General features: G+C 39.5%; 1 protein-coding gene across 1 annotated transcript in view; it reads left to right on the top strand.

Annotated features, from left to right (window-relative positions):
• The window catches only part of becn1 (beclin 1, autophagy related), a 41835-nt gene that overhangs the window by 9109 nt on the left and 15088 nt on the right, over window positions 1-17638 (top strand). Inside the window, exon 5 of the mRNA XM_026249455.1 lies at window positions 397-546. Within this exon, the coding sequence (XP_026105240.1) occupies window positions 397-546 (150 nt within the window). The remainder of the gene's footprint in view (window positions 1-396; window positions 547-17638) is intronic.

The following is a 17638-nucleotide window of genomic DNA, read 5'->3' as shown; positions in this document are numbered from 1 at the left end:
TTATAAAAACTTAGGCAGCAACTTTTCAAATTTCCAATATTTATATAATTCTCAAAACTTTTGGCCACGACTTACTTGCACATTGTTACACGTTGTAGTTACACAAACATTAGAGCTGTAGATACGATGTACCAATGTGTACTTACACTGTGGTTACATACTACGTACACATTTAGTTATTATGTAAGCACACATGTATTAGGGATACTTAATATAAAGTGGGACCCAAAACGGAAATATGTGCATACTGAATAAGCTTTTTTAAACATTTATATGCAAAATAGAATAGTGTAATCTCTAAAATCAGGTTTTGCTTAACCTGCTTATGATGTAGAATTTTGTATATAACACTTTTTTTTTTTTTTTACATTTTTTTTTCTTCTACCTTTTTCTCAGGCACAGTGGGCAGTTCGGAACAATAAATAACTTCCGCCTAGGAAGATTACCCAGTGTACCAGTGGAATGGAATGAGATAAATGCAGCCTGGGGTCAAACTGTACTTCTGCTGCATGCACTTGCAAACAAGATGGGACTATGCTTTCAGAGGTGGTTAGATAAGAAAAAAATATTTACAACTAGATAGATAGAGCTTGTAGACAAACTTCGATCCCTTGACTGAAAGTACAAGATTAAGCGATGAAACTGCATTAGACATCAGCAGACCTTTAAGAAACCTCTTTAGATACAATTAGAACTGATCAGACCTTAATAAACCGAATAAAACCAAGTCAGGCTGCTTTAGACCACATCAGAACCCAAATGAACTACGATTTACTACCTTAAACAATTTATCAATTTTAAATTTGATCAAGTTGCATCCGTAATGTATCCCAATCCACCTCCTGAAGTGGTTTGATTGATCTGATTATTCTCAAATACGTTTCAGAGAGCATTGTAGGTGCTTGCTGATAATGATCATAGATCTAAAGTCTGCATTCTGTAGATTTATTTGCATGTGAAACAAAGTTGTGCATCAAATACATTCCATAATTGTTTCACAGGCATACAAAATGATGTCCAAAATTCATGATAAACAACATTAAACAGTATTTTAATCATTTTAGGAGTCAGCCAATATAAGACTTTCCCCGTCACCCCCTCTTTCCATACCCCAAACACACAGGTGGACAGATGATATATTCTTAGTACTTCCGCCACCAACAGGTGTTGCATTTAATGCAAAAATGTGTTCAAAATAATAAACTATACCTGGTTCTTACATTCTAGCTCCTAATTATTGCAGTTAATAATTACATATGCATTACACATACAGGAGAATAAAAAATATATATTTATTTATTCACAGAGGTAAAGGTGAATTATAAAGAGTTCAAGTGCTCAGTGTATCTTCGGTGGTAGTTGCACAGTAAAGTTCCGTTCATTTAGTGCATGGAGTATTGTTCGTGGAACGGGGACATCGCACAGGTCGAGAGTTTGGAACTCAGATGTCACAGCCACAATTATAGATCTCACTGTTCTTCGCTTCCTTCTCACAAGCCAAAGACAGTATCCACTCGGAATGTTCATGGGAGAATACAGCGACCATAGAATCACATGGCATCGCACGGTGATCCACAGTCCTGGGAACAGCAGAACAAGAAGACAGGTTAGCGTAACACTGAGATGAGTATATGTTACTTCTGACTTGAAGGCGCTGGGAGAAACTATGCAACAATCTTTTCTGTTGGAGGCTTGACAGGGAACTGAGGTGCAGGTGAGTGTATTTATAGTGCTCTTGATTGGTTCCGTGATACGTGGCAGGTGTGGCTGGTTAATAGTCAAGTGATTGAGAGCATTGGTGATTGGTTGGGCCTAGGCTTGCCAGATCCCTGACACTAGTCTCCCCTTCCAGGGTCCGCACCAGCGGACCTAACTCTCCAACGTCATGGGTCATATTATCCAAAAGATCTTGGTTACCAGCCTGCATATACGCTTGGTTTGGGTCTTGATCCAGATTTGTCTAATGGGTCGTCTTCTGTCTGGAACCACTTCAGTTATCTTTCCAGTGATCCAGGAGTTGGGGGGCACAGAATCATCCACTACCAGTATGATGTCTCCAGGAATTAAATTCCGCTTGATCTTTGTCCATTACTGTCATTCCTGCATTTGTGGTAAGTATTCCTAATGCTCCTCCATGATGTGACCAGTGGGAGGGTTGAAGGTCCATTTAATTCCTTTAATGAGAGTGCATCATTGATCTGTTCCAAGTTCCATCTTTCAATGTCTCGTCTCAACTAGTGCTCTCCACCGACAAAGTTAGTGCCATTGTCTGACCATAACTCTTTAACCTGGTTTCGTCTTGCAATAAAGTGTCATAATGCATTACTCCAAGAATCTCTGTCCAGTGATGAAGCAACTTCAATGTGCATTGCTCTTATTGCCAAATACTTAAAGATAACTCCATATCTTTTCCCATCTCTCTTCCCATGTTTGACTTCAAATGGTCCAAAGTAGTCGACTCCAACATGACTCAAGGGAGGTTCTTCTGAAAAACTCTATCTTCAGGCAATTCTGCCATCTGTTGTTGACCTGCAGCTCCATGTAGCTGTGGACACACCACACATCTTGCCAAGATCTTCCTTATAGAACCACTAACACCAGTATCCAGTATCTCTGGCGTAGTCTTGACAACATATTATTTCTACCTCCATGGCCAACCTCTCGATGATTATGTTGTAAGATGAGTAAAAATAGAGGTCTTTAGCTAATATGGCAGGAAGTTTTAACTCCTCAGGCATGGTGGCCTTACTTAGCCTTATATATATACTATTTCTTTTCACAACTTCGCCCCTTGTGGAGGAAGAGGGGGGCGGGGGTTGGGAGAGGAGAACTTGAGAACCATAACAACAATAGTATGCATATATTTATGTTTTTCTAGTGTAATGTGAGTCTGTGTCTTTGTGCATTTCTTAGTGGGCGTTTGTCCCTTGCCCACTTCTTTTCCATCACAGTGGTAAAACTGCTGTCCTCAGTCTCTCCTTGGTTCTTTTTTCCAATGCCCATTCTTTTCAGTTGGGAAGAGTCCTTCTGAATGAAATACTCAGTCTTGTTGTGGTGGCCTTTAGCATTGGTGGGTCTCAGGGTTTCTAGATATTTTAGGCTTGGAGTTCTTTCAAGTCTGGAAATCACTCAATTTCTGGTTCTAATGATCACCCTGTCCTTTAAGAAGTCCTTTCTCTTGTGGAAATCCCCTAGCTCCACTGTGTCTGGCAAGGTGTGAATATCTTCTTCCTTATTCCCTTACAACAGTGCCAATTGGGTTTCTAAACTGCCTATTTTGTTAAGCAAACCGCAATAGCTCATCCTTCTTTTGCGTGAAAATTGACACTGTCTTGCCTTGTGTCCCATCCTTCCTCAAGCAAAACAATCATCTTCCCAATCTTTTCTACCTTTATTCAAACAATGCCTTGCTATGTGCCCATCCTTTCCACATGCATGACAGACAAAGCTTCTCATTTTCTCATTGTCTTGACAAAGTCTAGCAATGTGACCAGCTTTTCCGCAAGCATAACAGAGAGTGACACCTTCTGAAGTTACTCTTTCTAATTTCTTTTGTCTCTGATGGAAACCATTAGATAATCTACAACATTCTCTCCTGCCAAAGGCAGCAACTGGATGTCTACATTCTGAAGCTTTAATTCGACTTCTTGCATTGAAATGCTGTGTCATTTTTTTTAAATGATTAGCTCGTATGGTGTTTACATCTACATGCATAGCAATGGCTTTTTGTATGTGTGAACTACTCTGTGCAATTAATGTAGACTTAAACATGAGGTTTTGTTTAGTTGCATTTGAAAAAAAAACAAATGTAACAGCTGAACAATTCCCACAACCTGAATGCAAATGCTAGAGGATGCTCTCCAATTTGCATTGTGACCTCGGTTATCTTTCTCAAGTTAACAAAATTAGTTCCAGTAAGTTTAAGTAGATAATCTCTCCTTGCACTCTTGTCTGCTCTTTTGTCATGAACTTCCAATGAGAGAGCATTAGTTAATGAGTGAAGAATGCAGATCATTAGAAGTCTACAAGCATCTTTTTTTGACACACTATAAACATCCACTACCTTCTCCAGTTTTGACAAAAACTCTACAGGATCCATGTTATCAGGGTCAAAAGTATCTACTGCTGTAACAAGACTTTGAAAGTCCATAAAAGACTGGTCCATTGTCATTTCTTTGATCAAGAACTCTCTCATTTCTAGTACGTCTTGTTCGCACTGGTGCTACTGTGAACCTTACAGAACCATCTGACGAATTATGTCATTGACTAAAGGCTTCCTTGCAGTTATTCTCATTATATTAAAAATTGGATTGAGCATTTACTAACTGTCTAGCTTTCCCTTCATACAAACATCTAAATGTTTCCCTCTCTGTTTTGGACTTTGAAATTCCTTTTCCCAATTTCACTATCTGTTCCTTCAAAATGATCTCTTCAGCCTCACAATTTCTCAATGATATGACATAGCCTCTGACTTGAGAATTTAACAACTTGTTTTCAGTTTTAATGTCCTATGATATTTTCTTAGTTACCTTGTATGAGGCATAAAGAGCTTGAAGTGCATTGGTAACTTTTCCCTCTTTGTCTTTGGCCATTTTGGGACAATTTTTGAATTGGGATAAAGCCCACTCATAGGGGTCATCTGCCTTCTCTATCCCATCAAATATTCTCACCGAGCCATGCTTTAGCGATGTATTTAACTCTCAGCTCTTCCATTTTCACAATCTTATTAAATTGTCTTCAGCAATTCAATAGGCTTTATTCCTTCACTGACTGAACATTATCTAGTTACTTTGAGATACTCTAATTATTCACAGCTCCTGTGCTTTGGATGCAAATGAATAAAACAGCCACTCTACGTCGGGCTTCTGAACTAAACTGTTCACTTTTCCGGACATGGCCACACTCCTTTGGGCCTTACTCTTCACTACACTGTTAAAAACGTAACACTTCCGGCTTTATGTTATATTTTTACAAGTTTACTGAGCCACAGTACGATGGGCAAATAAACACTGATTTTGGGCTTCAAACGTCACAGAGTTCATTGCATTGGATTTACTACACTATAAACACAACAGTTATGAAATAATTCTGTGACCACACTGCTGGTCAATTCACTTACTTTATAATTTCATCAGAATTATCACAACTTCACAGTCAGCTTCAATTACGTTATTATGGTATTACATAATTACTTACAACTCCGTTTCAGTTACTTTAGAAACAATAGATCTAATACAACTCTGCCACCATAATATGTCGGGTTTGTTCAATTACATTAGAATCCTAACAGAATTATAACAGACCAAAACAGAGTTTCAATTACTTTATAAACTTTAAACTTAAGAACTTTGCTTCAGTTACTTTAGAAACAACAATTCCCAATACAACTCTGCTACCACACTGTGTCGGGCTGATTCAGTTCCATTAGAATCTTAAACAAAATTTGTACAGAATAGGCTTAAGAACTCCTCCTGCCAATACAGATTAAACTAGATTCTCTTCTATCCTTACAATTTTTTTTCCAAATCTTTTTTTAAAACGAGGGGGTTCCCTGACAACATCAGAAAAAAGAAAGAAATTGCTTTTCTTACCTTTTTCTGCTTTTTAGAAATCCCTCGGTGGGTGGCTTGCCAATGTAAGAAAAAGTGATGAGGACTGTGACGAGTGGGGCAGGGCCAAGAGCCATGGGAATGGAGCAAGGCCGGTGGAGTGATTGGAAAAGAGCGACACCTGCGACACTCACCGGTCTCGAGTCACACAGAGGAGATTGGAAGGATACAAAAGAGGAGCGACAACCGTGAAGGACCAGAGAGGACCAGGCCTGGGCTTTATTTTGTGTTTGGTCTTTATTTGTGCATGATAGTCGTCCGCGAGGGGCTGTCGCGCTGTTTTATGTTTATTTGATCATTAAAGTCTCATTTGATTGTCCGGCGGTTCCCAAGTCCTCCTTCCCGTGACCATGGAGTTTTTGCCTTTGTTACAAGGACATTGTTGATCTTGATGAAGATGTTTATTGGAGCATAGTAGTGACAAAGTACATGTAGTACCTTGGGTTCAACAGAGTCAAAATGAACCCAGAACATACGAAGTTCAAAACTTTTATACATTTTCAGTTTACAACCCTTGATGTAAATAGAGTTGCTCCTGTTGTAACAGCTGTAGTCTGTATGTTAATTAAGTTCCGGCACTCCTTTGTCTGAGGTGGTTCTTAGTGTCCCACATCATTCACATTCTACAATTGGTCACCATTTGCTCAGCATGTCATCATCCCAAATGTTTCAAACAACTTAACTGTTGACTTTATTCTTCTCTGTAATAATTAAGACATTTTGGGAAATGAGCATGATCAAACATATTGTAGAGTGGAAGCTTGGTCGAGGCAGAATATAAATTCTTGGTGGTGTGCAATATACCAAATTCTCCATGGTGTGGGATCGATGTACCAAACCTTTCCGTCACTGCATGCCAGATCTGTGGTTGGCACTCTCTCTGCATAGCCACTGGATATAAGGTTATTCATGAAAGCAGTGTAATCCTTATGAATTAGTGCATCTCTGGTAAACCTTATCTTCAGGTTAAGAGTGCATTGTTCTGCAATGTTACGGTTGTTAGGCATACTTATCTTTCTGTCCTTCAGAGGTAAAGCCAAACTGTCTTGAACTGTTGTTTCCAGAGTTCATCAAGTGTTACAGCAAAAATTCTGTTGATGGTATCTGCAGAATGATACAAGTCAGGTTCATCACAGCATCCTCCACCAAGAGGTCCATTTACCATCCAACCATGATGGTACAGGGCCCTTTATCCACACTCCTAAAGACTTCAAGTGGTTCCTAAGCTCTGAACAGAAGCTCCACATCTGAGGCCATTTATGCAGATCTTCCTGTCCTGGGATGTTACTCATATTAACAAGCATCCTAAGTTGTGTGAAGATATCTTCCATTTCACAGTACCAGCCACTGTCCAGTCCAGCCACTTCCAAATCTGTCTCTTGGTCTGTGGTGCGCAGAAGAATCTTTGTTATTCTCCCAGAGAGATTCAGTCTCTCCATCAAACCCATTGTGTAGAAGGATCCTTTGACCTCTCTTTGATTTTAAATTCACTGGTACGATGGCGAGCTTAAAGTCTTTGAATTGTAACCAAACAACTGCACTGCATTCTCTGAGTTGCTCTTACCTTTCTTTTTACATCTGCTACCTTCTCCTTGTGGTGGATGTGAAGCATACTAAGGTCCCTTAAACCACAAGTTTAGCAAAAGAGATGTTCTCTACACTCCTTTCTGATGTTACCAGTTCAGAGACAGTCAAAACAAACGCCAGTGTTTTTTTTTTTTTTGTTTGTTTGTTTTTTTTTAGAAAAAAAAAAAAATCTGTATTCTCAACTCTGAGCTCTCTTCTCCAACAGAGTACAAAACTCCAGCATGTGTCCACCTTTGCAGTACAGACAAGTCTTTTCAGGTAAAGTTTCATCTTTAATCTTGTGTTCCATGTATGTTTCTTTTCAACTGTGATAGGAACAGGTGAGGTGATTTCTTTAATTGCATCCTGTAGGTTTCCAAACACAAGATCTGTCATCTTTTTCACTTGTCGCTCAATGAAAGTCACAATATCAACAAACGCAGCTCTCTGATGTTGCTTTTCCTGGATGTTACATGACACTGTTTGCCCCTTGTCTCTCATTTTGTAAGGTAATCTTTTAATCACAGTGATCATGTTGGCAGGTGTTTTCAATTCACACAGACTATGAACCTCATCCATGACATTGCAACATCCATGCAAGAACAGACTGTATACACGTAAAGTTTTTCCATTTTCTGACTTAAATGATGGCCATTAAGATATCTTATTCAAATAGTCAGATGCAATCATATGTTTGTTTCCAAAATGTTCATGCAGTAAGGTCTTTGCCTTTGCATATCCTGAGCCATCAGTTACATGCATCTTCAGCATTATAAGTCTTTTCCTTAATTACTTGTTCAAGAGGCCACAAGAAAGCATGGTAATGTAGAGGGTCACCATCAAATATTTGGATATCTCCCTTAGGCAGCATTGATGTTATCTCATTCTGTTTTTCCATTATAGACAACACAGGGTTCTGTTCACTGTTAATGTTTATGGAATTAGAGTGTATGGAAATATCTACGATGAGACACTGCAGGTGCGGTAGTATTTGAAACTGATGAACTTTGTCTGATGAACTCTGTGGGGCATCTGCTGGAGATTCATGGCATTGTCTGCCTTTTTCTGATTTGGCCTTCAAAAATGTAAATCAGCATTTCCAGTTGCTGTTTTTCCCTTTTTATCCTTTCCAAGGTTTCATGGAACAAAAGTCTCTGCATCAAGAGCTTCAACTGTTTTTCCTTTTATCATAAAATATGACTCCATGCCATCAGATCGTTAAGAAAGCCGCACTCTGTGCTCCAGATCCAGAGTTCTTTAAAGCATTCACTTTTGCCATTGATGTGGCTATATCAACCTTAAGCTAAAGTTATTTTTGTTGTCTTAATTTCTTTTCCTGCTCCTCAAGGTAATGTTTTTGCTTTAGCAAACTTTGACAGAGAAGCAGAGCAGCTATTTCAACCTCTGCTTTAAGATGTGCTGATGAAGTAAAAGAAACATTTGATTTTGAACCTTGTTTTCTACTGCTTAGGTTTGCTATGCTGTCACATGGCAATATGTCATCCTGATCATCATGTTGAGAAGATAGTTGCTGTTGTAACCTTTTTTACATCCTCATGAATGCTACTTTTTTCCCTTGACAAAACATCCTGGTAAAAGTCAATGTCATGAGTTAGCTGTGAAGGAGACCTATTAAGTTAAGTTCTGAATTCCACACTTCGGCATCATTAGTTAATCCTTGTTTGTTTTCGGTGACATTTGTGAACCATGCATTTTGTCTTTTTTGTTCATCTTTGGAATTAAAGGCATCAGAGGTTTGTGCAATGCCGTGGCATTTTCAGATAATTGCAGCAGAACATCAAACTTTGCTTTCACTTGTGAAACAAAGACAAAATCTGGCTATTTCATTTGTTTACTTTCTCTTTATGCTGTTTCTAAATTGACTCAGTCTTGCTTGCCAAAACCTTTGCAGTCAGAGTGAATTTTCTTTTCTCCATTTTAGATTAGGTTGAGCAACCCCTTGATCCACTCATTTTGTGTTTACAGACAGCTGCAAATAATCAACAATGTATGAATCCAACCACACACACACCAGTCATCCACTTCAAACACAGCGAACCCAAGCCCGATCAGCGGCAATGAACTCTTGCTATAAACAACAGTAACATCAAACTTCAATATGTAGCTATAACCCCTGCAAACTGTGTTCACAAAAACCATAACACAGTACAAAACACAGGTTACATACCACTGTTTGTGTGCGATGCTATCGGGTGGCTGCCGCTCTCCAGATAATCAAGCCGTGACTTCATGTGTGGTCTCAATGGCTGATAATCCGTTTTGTCTTGGACATAGAGTAGATTTTTCTGACAAATGTAGGCAACTATCTTGAAAACTAAATTTTGCTGCAGAGAGACTGAGTAAAAGAAAGCTTACTTGTCAGAAGGGCTTCCTGATAATGATCATAGATCCAAAGACTGAATTCTGTGGATTTATTTGGATGATAAACAATCAAGGTTGTGCATCCAATACATTCCAAAATTGTTTCACTGGCATACAAAATTGTGTCCAAAAGTCAAGATAAATGATATTAATCAGCATTAGAAGCCTTTTAGCTGTCAGCAAAAAATAAGCCTTCCCCCTTCACCCGTCTCTCTATATCCCAAACACACAGGTGAAGAGATGATATATTCTTACTAAATCTGCCACTACCAGGTCCCTCAATTAATGCAAAAAAAAAAAAAAAAAAAAATGTGTTGAAAATAATAGACCTGAACCTGGTTCTTACAGGCATTTACACTTGGTCATTTCATGAATGCTATCCAATAAGTAAAAGCAAGTATAAACAAGCCCTAAGAAAAAGTGACCACATCAGTCTTTACAGAATTTTCTGATGCTTGTGAGGTGTTGCTTCCATGTTCATATAATATCACTAGTGTGACTAGGTATGCTTCTGCTAACACTTGACCTAACACCTGAGGCTTCGCTTTCTGAGCAGGTTGTTGAAATCAAACAAGACTTGAGGTAGGGAGGCATTACCATGACATATAGGTAGTAAGTACGGAGTCACTGGATATAAGTCTGCAACATCTGAGCACACACAGCCTTGACCTCGGGTTTTCGAATCCAAGTGGACCCGTGAAGACCTGAAATATGTTGCCTTTATGATGGCCTGGTCTAGATCACCAGCACAATATGGTCATCCACCTACTGTAATAAGTTCAGTAGCCCCATTATACTCTGGTACAAGAGACTATCCAGTATTTAAAGCCCTGACTTCCAATGGAAATGAGTCACCTTGGAAATGAGTCACCTTGGAAATTAGAAGGAGCTTCTCTGCTTAAATGTAATTAGATGCCTTGCCATGGGATGTGGCAGCTGCTACCCCATGCAGGGACCTAACGGTCTCCTGTACCAGTTCTTGATAAATTTCTTGTGAAATAAGGCACAAGGAGTGAACAACTAGGCACAGAAACTGTTAAAAAAATAAAAGCAGCCTTCTTTAATTAAATTAGTTGCCATACCCAATTTTGGGAATGGACTGCTACTTGTTGACTGGTTGAATCAGGAAGGCTGGTCCTGAGCTCCTCTGATAAGGGCCTGCCAACTTTTTTAGTACAAGAATCATACCTCCATTTATAAATATTTGTGTCTGTGATTGGTGTGCTGTGAAGGGAGTAATCAATTTGGAATTAATCTTCCACTATGTCATTTAAGTCAGCCATATCACTTCTGTGCTCTTGTACGTGGTATTGGAGGGTATAAGAAATACAACATGGGCTGCAAGTGGTAATAATTTGAATCAAATCTCCTGATAATCCCAATGCATTGTCTCTCCAAAGAAACCACAGTACTCGCTTGCATACCTGTTGCAACATACCTTTGACGTTTTTGCTAATGGCAATGGTATGCTGACGGAACCTCAGGAGGACATCTCAGGGTCATTCAGAGATTATCTCTGATGTTGAAAAGAACAGTTAAAGAGAATTCTGCCTTTACAATCATGTTGCACCATAAGGTGTGGAATGAACCGAGACTTTGCTATTTTGCATTCCTCTTCTAGTAATCTTAGCCAAATTCCTGGCTGAGTTCAACTTTACAATTTCAGTGCAATTTCAGTGCAAAGCAGTTTATGCTTCATAAACTGGGGAGCACAGCCACTTTACCTGGCATAGCGTAGTACAGCAGTTCTCAATTCCAGTCCTCGCGCTCACCTGCTCTGCACATTTTGCATGTTTCTCTTTGTTAACACACCTGATTCAGATAATCAGCTCGTTAGAAGTGAGCTCCGTGCATGAACTGTGTTCCAATTGACATGGTCTCTACACAGTGTTTATTGCTCCCTTCTCACTGTGCAGGGGAAATCTGTTCGTTTACTTCACTTCGGAAAATTCTTTCATGGATTTGCGCTGTGCAACGTCTGCACATACGGATCATATACCTTACATCATATAAGGTAGTCTTACATCATATACCGCTGTAAATAGATACAATTAAAATCAATGTCTCACACACTCCAATGCACTTTGAATGGAACATATACATTCACTTCGAACTGGAATCATGATGGAATATCCTTTGATGTCCCCTTCACAGGGCACTTGAATAGGGGTTTGAATAGAACAAATGTCTGAAGTGATAAGAGCAGCATACAAAATGTGCAGAGCAAGGAGGTGCGAGGACTGCAATAGAAAACTGCTGGTGTAGTAAATGTAGACCATCCACATTCACTCTGATGGTTGCATTTTGCAGTAGGGTTGTAAGGGTTTTGATCCTGTTTATACCTAGTGACCATCTTGTCACTGTACAGGAGAGTATAAACTTGCCAGAGACTTTCCATATGCTGAAAGCGATCACGAGGGCCGCATTTGATCCGTTGTTCCCAGAAGAGACCATCCAAGCTATAATAATAATACAATAATACAAGACAGCAGTGAGTTCCCCTATCTGGTCCTTTGCATATGGACTGAATTGTTGTTTGGATGTGAGACATCAGGTGTCTTCTACCAGTATACAGTAAGCAATAACAGGTTCTTCAGATGTGGATAACTATTCTGCAGAGCAGTCACTGGATAGTTGTGATTTGCAAGACACAGACCTGAGGGATTGAATGCGTTATGTATAGCAAACATCTGTTTGGGCTTAGAGACTGAGAAAGTGATGACCCTTCAACTTTAGTAAAGTCAAGTCACATTTATATAGCGCTTTAAACAAAATATATTGCGTCAAAGCAACTGAACAACATTCATTAGGAGAACATTGTGTCAATAATGCAAAATGATAGTTAAAGGCAGTTCATCATTGAATTCAGTGATGTCATCTCTGTTCAGTTAAATGGTGTTTGTGCATTTATTTTTTCAATCAAGTCAACGATATCGCTGTAGATAAAGTGACCCCCAACTTAGCAAGCCGGGGGCGACAGCGGCAAGGAACCGAAACTCCATCGGTGACAGAATGGAGAAAATAACCTTGGTAGAAACCAGGCTCAGTTGGGGGGCCAGTTCTCCTCTGACCAGACGAAACCAGTAGTTCAATTCCAGGCTGCAGCAAAGTCAGATTGTGCAGAAGAATCATCTGTTTCCTGTGGTCTTGTCCTGGTGGTCCGAGGTTTTTACAGGGGATCTGTATCTGGGGCTCTAGTTGTCCTGGTCTCCGCTGTCTTTCAGGGCAGTAGAGGTCCTTTCTAGGTGCTGATCCACCATCTGGTCTGGATACGTACTGGATCCGGGTGACTGCAGTGACCCTCTGATCTGGACACAGACTGGATCTGGTGGCCACGGTGACCTCGGAACAAGAGAGAAACAGACAAATATTAGCGTACATGCCATTCTTCTAATGATGTAGAAAGTACGGTGTTATGTGAAGTGTTCCGGTTCCAGTTTACCTAATTAATGCAGCCTAAAAATCCTTTAACGGATTTGGATATTAAAAGCATATTAGTATGTTATGTGTATGCCAGGTTAAAGAGATGGGTCTTTAATCTAGATTTAAACTGCAAGAGTGTGTCTGCCTCCCGAAAAATGTTAGGTAGGTTATTCCAGAGTTTAGGCGCCAAATAGGAAAAGGATCTGCCGCCCGCAGTTGATTTTGATATTCTAGGTATTATTCTAGGAGTTTTGAGAACGTAGCGGACGTAGAGGAGTATAATGTAAAAGGAGCTCATTCAAATACTGAGGTGCTAAACCATTCAGGGCTTTATAAGTAATAAGCAATATTTAAAAATCTATACGATGTTTGATAGGGAGCCAGTGCAGTGTGGACAGGACCGGGCTAATATGGTCATACTTCCTGGTTCTAGTAAGAACTCTTGCTGCTGCATTTTGGTCTACCTTTAGTGTCTACCTTTGACTGTACAAACTCAAAACTATTTTGTACAAACATTTTTTTTTTCTGGGATTTAGCAATCCTGTGAATCACTAAACTAATATTTAGTTGTATGACCAGTTTTTTAAAACTGCTTGACATCTGTGTGGCATGGAGTCAACCAACTTGTGGCACCTCTCAGCTGTTATTCCACTCCATGATTCTTTAACAACATTCCACAATTCATTCACATTTCTTGGTTTTGCTTCAGAAACAGCATTTTTGATATCACCCCACAAGTTCTCAATTGGATTAAGGTCTGGAGATTGGGCTGGCCACTCCATAACATTAATTTTGTTGGTTTGGAACCAAGACTTTGCCCATTTACTAGTGTGTTTTGGGTCATTGTCTTGTTGAAACAACCATTTCAAGGGCATGTCCTCTTCAGCATAGGGCAACATGACCTCTTCAAGTATTTTAACATATGCAAACTGATCCATGATCCCTGGTATGCGATAAATAGGCCCAACACCATAGTAGGAGAAACATGCCCATATCATGATGCTTGCACCTCCATGCTTCACTGTCTTCACTGTGTACTGTGGCTTGAATTCAGAGTTTGGGGGTCGTCTCACAAACTGCCTGTGGCCCTTGGACCCAAAAAGAACAATTTTACTCTCATCAGTCCACAAAATGTTCCTCCATTTCTCTTTAGGCCAGTTGATGTGTTCTTTGGCAAATTGTAACCTCTTCTGCACATGCATTTTTTTTTAACAGAGGGACTTTGCGGGGGATTCTTGAAAATAGATTAGCTTCACACAGACGTCTTCTAACTGTCACAGTACTTACAGGTAACTCCAGACTGTCTTTGATCATCCTGGAGGTGATCATTGGCTGAGCCTTTGCCATTCTGGTTATTCTTCTATCCATTTTGATGGTTGTCTTCCGTTTTCTTCCACTTCTCTCTGGTTTTGCTCTCCATTTTAAGGCATTGGAGATCATTTTAGCTGAACAGCCTATCATTTTTTGCACCTCTTTATAGGTTTTCCCCTCTCTAATCAACTTTTTAATCAAAGTACGCTGTTCTTCTGAACAATGTCTTGAACGACCCATTTTCCTCAGCTTTCAAATGCATGTTCAACAAGTGTTGGCTTCATCCTTAAATAGGGGCCACCTGATTCACACCTGTTTCTTCACAAAATTGATGACCTCAGTGATTGAATGCCACACTGCTATTTTTTTGAACACACCCCTTTCAACTAATTCAACTAATTGCCCAATTGCACAGCCTTAAGAGCGTGCATATCATGAATGCTGGGTCTCATTTGTTTTCTGAGAATCTACTGAACCTACTGGTAACTTGTTTGCCACGTAGCAATAAAAAAATATACGAAAAACCTTGATTATTCTGGTTAGTCACATTGTACTGCTATTATTTTGAACAATACTGTAAGTATGATTTAAACCATGCTAATGCACTTCCATTAATGCCAACAAAGTGTTCAAGTCTATGCAGAATAATGTTGTGGTCAATTGTTTCAAACGCAGCACTAAGACCCCATAAAACTAATAGAGAGATACACCCACGATTAGATGATATGAGCACATCATTTGTACATCTAAGGAGAGCAGTCTCAGTACTGAAAATGGAGATTTGAGATTGGTCTATAATTAACTAGTTCTTTGGGGTCAAGTTGTGTTTTTTTTTTTGATGAGAGGCTTAATAACAGGCAGTTTGAAGGTTTTGGGGACATATCCTAGTGACAATGAGCAATTAATAATAGTCAGAAGACGATCTATGACTTCTGAAAGCACCTCTTTTAGGAGCTTAGATGGTATAGGGTCTAACATATACAGTACATGTTGTTGGTTTAGATGATTTAACAAGTTTATACAATTCTTCCTCTCCTATAGTAGAGAGTGAGTGGAACTGTTCCTCAGGGGTTCTATAGTACACTGTCTGATGTGATACTGTAGCTGACGGCTGAATGGTTGCAATTTTATCTCTAATAGTATTGATTTTAGAAGTAAAGAAGTTCATTAAAGTCATTACTGCTGTGGTGTTGGGAAATGTCAACACTTGTTGAGGCTTTATTTTTCGTTAATTTAGCCACTGTATTGATTAAATACCTGGGGTTATGTTTGTTTTTATTCTAAAAGAGAAGAAAAGTAATCAGATCTAGCAGTTTTTAATGCTTTTCTGTAGGATAGGTTACTTTCCCGCCAAGCAATACTAAATACCTCTAGTTTTGTTTTCCTCCAGCTGCGCTCCATTTTTCAGGCTACTCTCTTTAGGGTGTGAGTATGCTCATTATACCATGGTGTCAAACTGTTTTTCTTAACCTTCCTTATGCGTAAAGGAGCAACTGTATTTAAAGTGCTAGAAAAGAGAAAGTCCATAGTTTCTGTTACATCATCAAGTTGTTCTGAGGTTTTGGATATGCTAAGGAATTTGGATACATCAGGAAGAAATCAGGTATAAACACTTTGACTATTTGCCATATTTCTAGAGAGAATAGCGGCCTTCACCCCAGGAGGGATGAAGACCATCTCTTTCCAACAGGTCAGGTCTGCCCCAAAAGCTCTTCCAATTGTCTATGAAACCTATGTTATTCTGTGGGCACCACTTAGACATCCAGCCATTGAGTGATGACAATCTGCTATGCATCTCATCACCATGGTAAGCAGGGAGGGGACCAGAGCATATTACAGTGTCTGACATCGTGCTTGCAAGTTCACACACCTTTTTAATTGTTATTTTTAGTGATCTCCGACTAGCGAAGTCAAACATCATTTGCGCCTGCAAATGAATGGCAATCTTACTGTATTTACGTTTAGCATTAGCCAGCACCCTTAAATTTGCCAAGATGTCAGGTGCTCTGGCTCCCGGTAAACATTTGATAATGGTGTCTGGTGTCTCTATATTCACGTTCCATACAATAGAATCACCAATAACTAGAGCACTTTTATCAGGTTTCTCAGTGGGTGCATCACTGAGTGGGGAGAACCTGTTTAATGTTTTGATCGGAACAGAAGAGCGGTGTTTTGACCCACAACTATGCTGCCTCACTGTCACCCAGTTGCCCTGCTGCAATTAATGTTTGAATGTGTGTCTCTAATTCTGAAATCTTCTCTGTCAGCCTAACTATTTCCCTGCATTTATCACATGTGGATCCCTCATCTGCGACAGAGATAGATAAACTGTACCTGTGCCAAGAGGTGCAAATAACAATAGCAGGAGAAGCCATTACTCACCATGCTTGATGAAATATTATACGTTTGTTTGATTAACTTGTGAAAAACAGGAGTGAGAGAGAGGAGATGAGAAAAGAAAACAGCGATGGGTTCGAATGAAAACGTTAATGACAAGCTAACAAGTGCTAACGCTTTGTAGGTGTACTGCACTCACGGATATAAAATAAAAGTGAACGATCAAAATTAATCTGATAAGATTGATCGATATTAACAGAAATATGGTGTGGATTGTTATATTTTATCACTTTAAAAAACAGAGAGTGATAGGAAGATAAAGATTCTAGAGAGAGGGAAAAAAACAGCTACACGGAGCTACGATTAGCTATGGAAGGCCAACAGGAAGTAGAGAAAACACTGTCCAACAGCGACACCCGCAGTCAGGAAGGCCATTTGTGAGTTTTTGTGTGACATTGCAAAATTGTCTGCAAGGGAAGCAACTCAGGAGTACTTGGGAGGCTTACCATAAGAACAGCCCTGGTGATTAGGGCAGAGACAAAAAAATTGATGAGATTCGTGGATTGATTGTGAGATTTTCGGAATGCATCATGATTCTCTCTCAAATCAATTCTGAGCTTAATTTTTAACAGTAGATAGCGCTCTAGGCTAGTTTTTATTCACAAAGTCAAATGCTCATGAAGCACAGCTCTTATGCCTTCGGCTAAGTAATGTAGTCTTTTATGCTTTTATGATGCAAGATTAATGTAAACAGCCCATTGTGAACATCCTTGTAATTCACTTAACCTTTTCGCTCTACATGAATGATTATTTTAGGTTAAAATTGTGCGTGTGTAAGGAGCGCCAACCTCCCGATCTCTCTTGTGAGGCCAATAAGGAAGTGACTAAAACTGTAATTCATCGACTGGCCGCTTGAGGCTGGCTGCAAAAGGGAGTCAGTCCCATTGATGACATGACAACTGTGAGGGGCGTGAATTTTTTTTATAACTCATCCGTTTAAATTATATTAA

Source organism: Carassius auratus, unplaced genomic scaffold (genome assembly GCF_003368295.1).
Source record: "Carassius auratus strain Wakin unplaced genomic scaffold, ASM336829v1 scaf_tig00021163, whole genome shotgun sequence".
NCBI classification, from domain to species: domain Eukaryota; kingdom Metazoa; phylum Chordata; class Actinopteri; order Cypriniformes; family Cyprinidae; genus Carassius; species Carassius auratus.
The sequence above is the reverse complement of the archived record's forward strand: the minus strand, read 5'-3'. Positions and strand labels throughout refer to the sequence as shown.